General features: G+C 54.1%; 1 protein-coding gene across 1 annotated transcript; it reads left to right on the top strand.

The window, feature by feature from the left end:
- Positions 1 to 221: 221 nt before the first annotated feature.
- WHR41_09543 (uncharacterized protein) lies at positions 222 to 2,546 on the top strand (the record flags this gene model as incomplete). The annotated part of the gene is made up of 1 exon (XM_069378146.1): positions 222 to 2,546. A coding segment is annotated over one exon (2,325 nt), but the record flags the coding sequence as incomplete, so codon positions are not given.

Raw genomic sequence — 2,546 nt, 5'->3', positions numbered from 1 at the left:
TAGGTGCTTAGCGCCGGGCGGAATAAATTTATCATCATCATCATCATCATCATCATCACGACGTTCGTGCGGAGTGGAGTAGTGTCAGCGAACTGCCCCAGAGTCTCTGCCGATCGTGCGATCGGAACACGAGCAGCCTGCGCAGTCGAGGCAAGAGTCCGCCCTCCTCTATGAAGGCCTCAAGCTTGATCGTCCCCAACCCACCCTCGGCTGAAACAATCATGGAATACGGTGGCGAGGGGCCGAGCAGGCCGGTACTGCAGAGTTTTGTCTCGTCCGGCACCGGCACGTCCGGCGAAGAGGTGGACTACGGTGAAGGACTGGAGGGCCACGAGATGTATTCCGACCGCGCCACTGCCAGGCACTTTCTGCCAGACCAGACCAGCAGCGTAGATGGAGGCACGCCCTTGACAAGCTCGTCATCGTATGGCTGGGTCCCTACCACATCCATGTTGCGCACGAGCGCGCGGTTACCTTATGCCATGCCATACTCGAGCATGCCGACCGAGGCGCCCATGAATAGTCTTCACAGTAGCCAGCAGCAATCGATGCGGCCGAGCTCAACGAGGCAACGTTCGGATGTCTACGCACCGCCGCGAAGACCTGACCGATATGCCAGGAGTCCCGAAAAGTCTCGGGCAGGCTCTGGACACCGAGGTAGGATCAATCCGAACGCAGAATACCGGGCGCAAGAGAAGGCCTACGTGCAGAGGATACGGCGGGAGTACGCCCCGAATAACGACTTTTCCGCCGAACCACGCAGATCCAATCTGAATTACAGCGACGGATCGAGCGAAGTAGACGAGTCACCGGGCTTAGGAAGTTTTGTTGAGAATGACCCCTATGGTCAGGGCGCGCTGTTATACTTCGGAAACGAACAGCAGGTGTCCTCTCAAGAAGAGCTGAAGATACCCGCCAATCGCGAAAGACTAGAATGGCATGCGATGCTTGCCAATGTGCTGACGGGAGATGTCGTGAAGCAAGAGAAGAAGCGGCTTATCGGAGGTTCGGGACAGCAAGGTGATGGTACTATGAAAACAGAGATTTGGTTAGGCGTGAGAGCGAAGACTTGCGGACGCAGTGTGGCCATGCAGAGACGGCTGATCGAGGAGGGCCGCAACAAGGTCAAACAGACTATCGAGCGTATTATCGCTTTTGAGATCGAAGGGGAGGCGGTGGTTGGGAAATCACCGCTCGAGCAGGTACAGCAGGTGCTGAACCGCATTGAGAAGGTTGAGAGGCTCTATCCGACTCAACAGGCCTTAGAAGCAGCACAGCCCGGTGCTGCGTCTGCTGCGTACAAGGACGCCACTGATGTCGTCGTATCTTGGCACAACACAACAGAACTCATCAACACCGAACTTGGAGTCCTGCAACAGTGGGTTGGCAATGTAGAGCTCGACTTTACGAAACCTCGTGCAGTTTCTCCAGAGGACCAGAATGGCCATTTCTTTGACGAGAGCTCATTCATGGATCGCGTATTGAAGGAAGACAGTCTCAAATCACTCCAAGGTGACAACAGTCTACTCGAGGGCGTCAACAGAGTTATCAACAAGGCCAAGGGCACATTGATTTTGAACGTGCAGGCTTTCGTTGAGCGCCATTTGCCTCCCTACACGGAAGAGTTGTTGGCCCTGATTAACTTTCCTGCTCGGCTTATACAAGAGATTATTCGTATGCGGCTCTCTTATGCGAACAATATGGAAGATCCAGCACAGCACGGCGTGATGATGGCTGAGCAGATGAATCTACAGTTCCGCATACTACTCACTCTTGCTGTCAAGATCAAGGAGGCATATCTTGTCGTTGCGCGGCCGGAGCCCGGCTGGGACCCGCCGTCTTGCATTGACGAAGACTTCGACGGCATTGTTATTGACGCTCTTCAATTCTATCTCAAGATGCTCGACCTGAAGCTCATGGCCCACAAGAATACGTTTAAGGAAGCCGAAATCCTGGAACAGGAATGGAACTTCTGCTACCATCTCGGTAGGCACCTGGAAGGCGGAGACGTCGAGGTTGCAGAGCAGTTCTCGTTTCTCACGTCCAGGTCCCTAAACCGACTCACGACCTACTTCGAGAAGGAGCTTGTGAGGCGGCCAGAAGACGTCGGTGGCGCCGAGATGGGCAAACGATACAAATCCATCTTGGACTCTGTCCGTGTACGGCAAAGGAAGATCTTCCGTTTCTCAAAAGTTCTGAGCCAGCGGTTCGAAAACGCCACCGAGTACAACATGAACATGGCGCACGAGAATTGCCAGGACCTATTAAACGCGCTTGCCTGTAGTGGACATTTCCTGGTTGAAGCACGACTCTCACCGTACGATGAGAAGGCGAGCATCCATGTGATCGCCTCTCCTGCGCTGCAGAATCGACGCAGAGATATCGAAAGCATTCTTGGCACTTGCTATCATGCTGAAGACACGCCGGAGGACCCGAGTAATCCGTATGTGTTGATCCTTTGCTCCGAACAAGCCTTGCACTGGGGATGGGAAAGAATAGACAGCGATGTGCAGCTACCTCACCTGGGTATCAAGACTGGACGGTTA

This window comes from Cladosporium halotolerans, assembly GCF_011745625.1.
Source record: "Cladosporium halotolerans strain TM138-S3 chromosome Unknown Sca88, whole genome shotgun sequence".
NCBI lineage: Eukaryota > Fungi > Ascomycota > Dothideomycetes > Cladosporiales > Cladosporiaceae > Cladosporium > Cladosporium halotolerans.
Note: the sequence above shows the minus strand (reverse complement) of the source record. Positions and strands in the feature narration are given on the sequence as shown.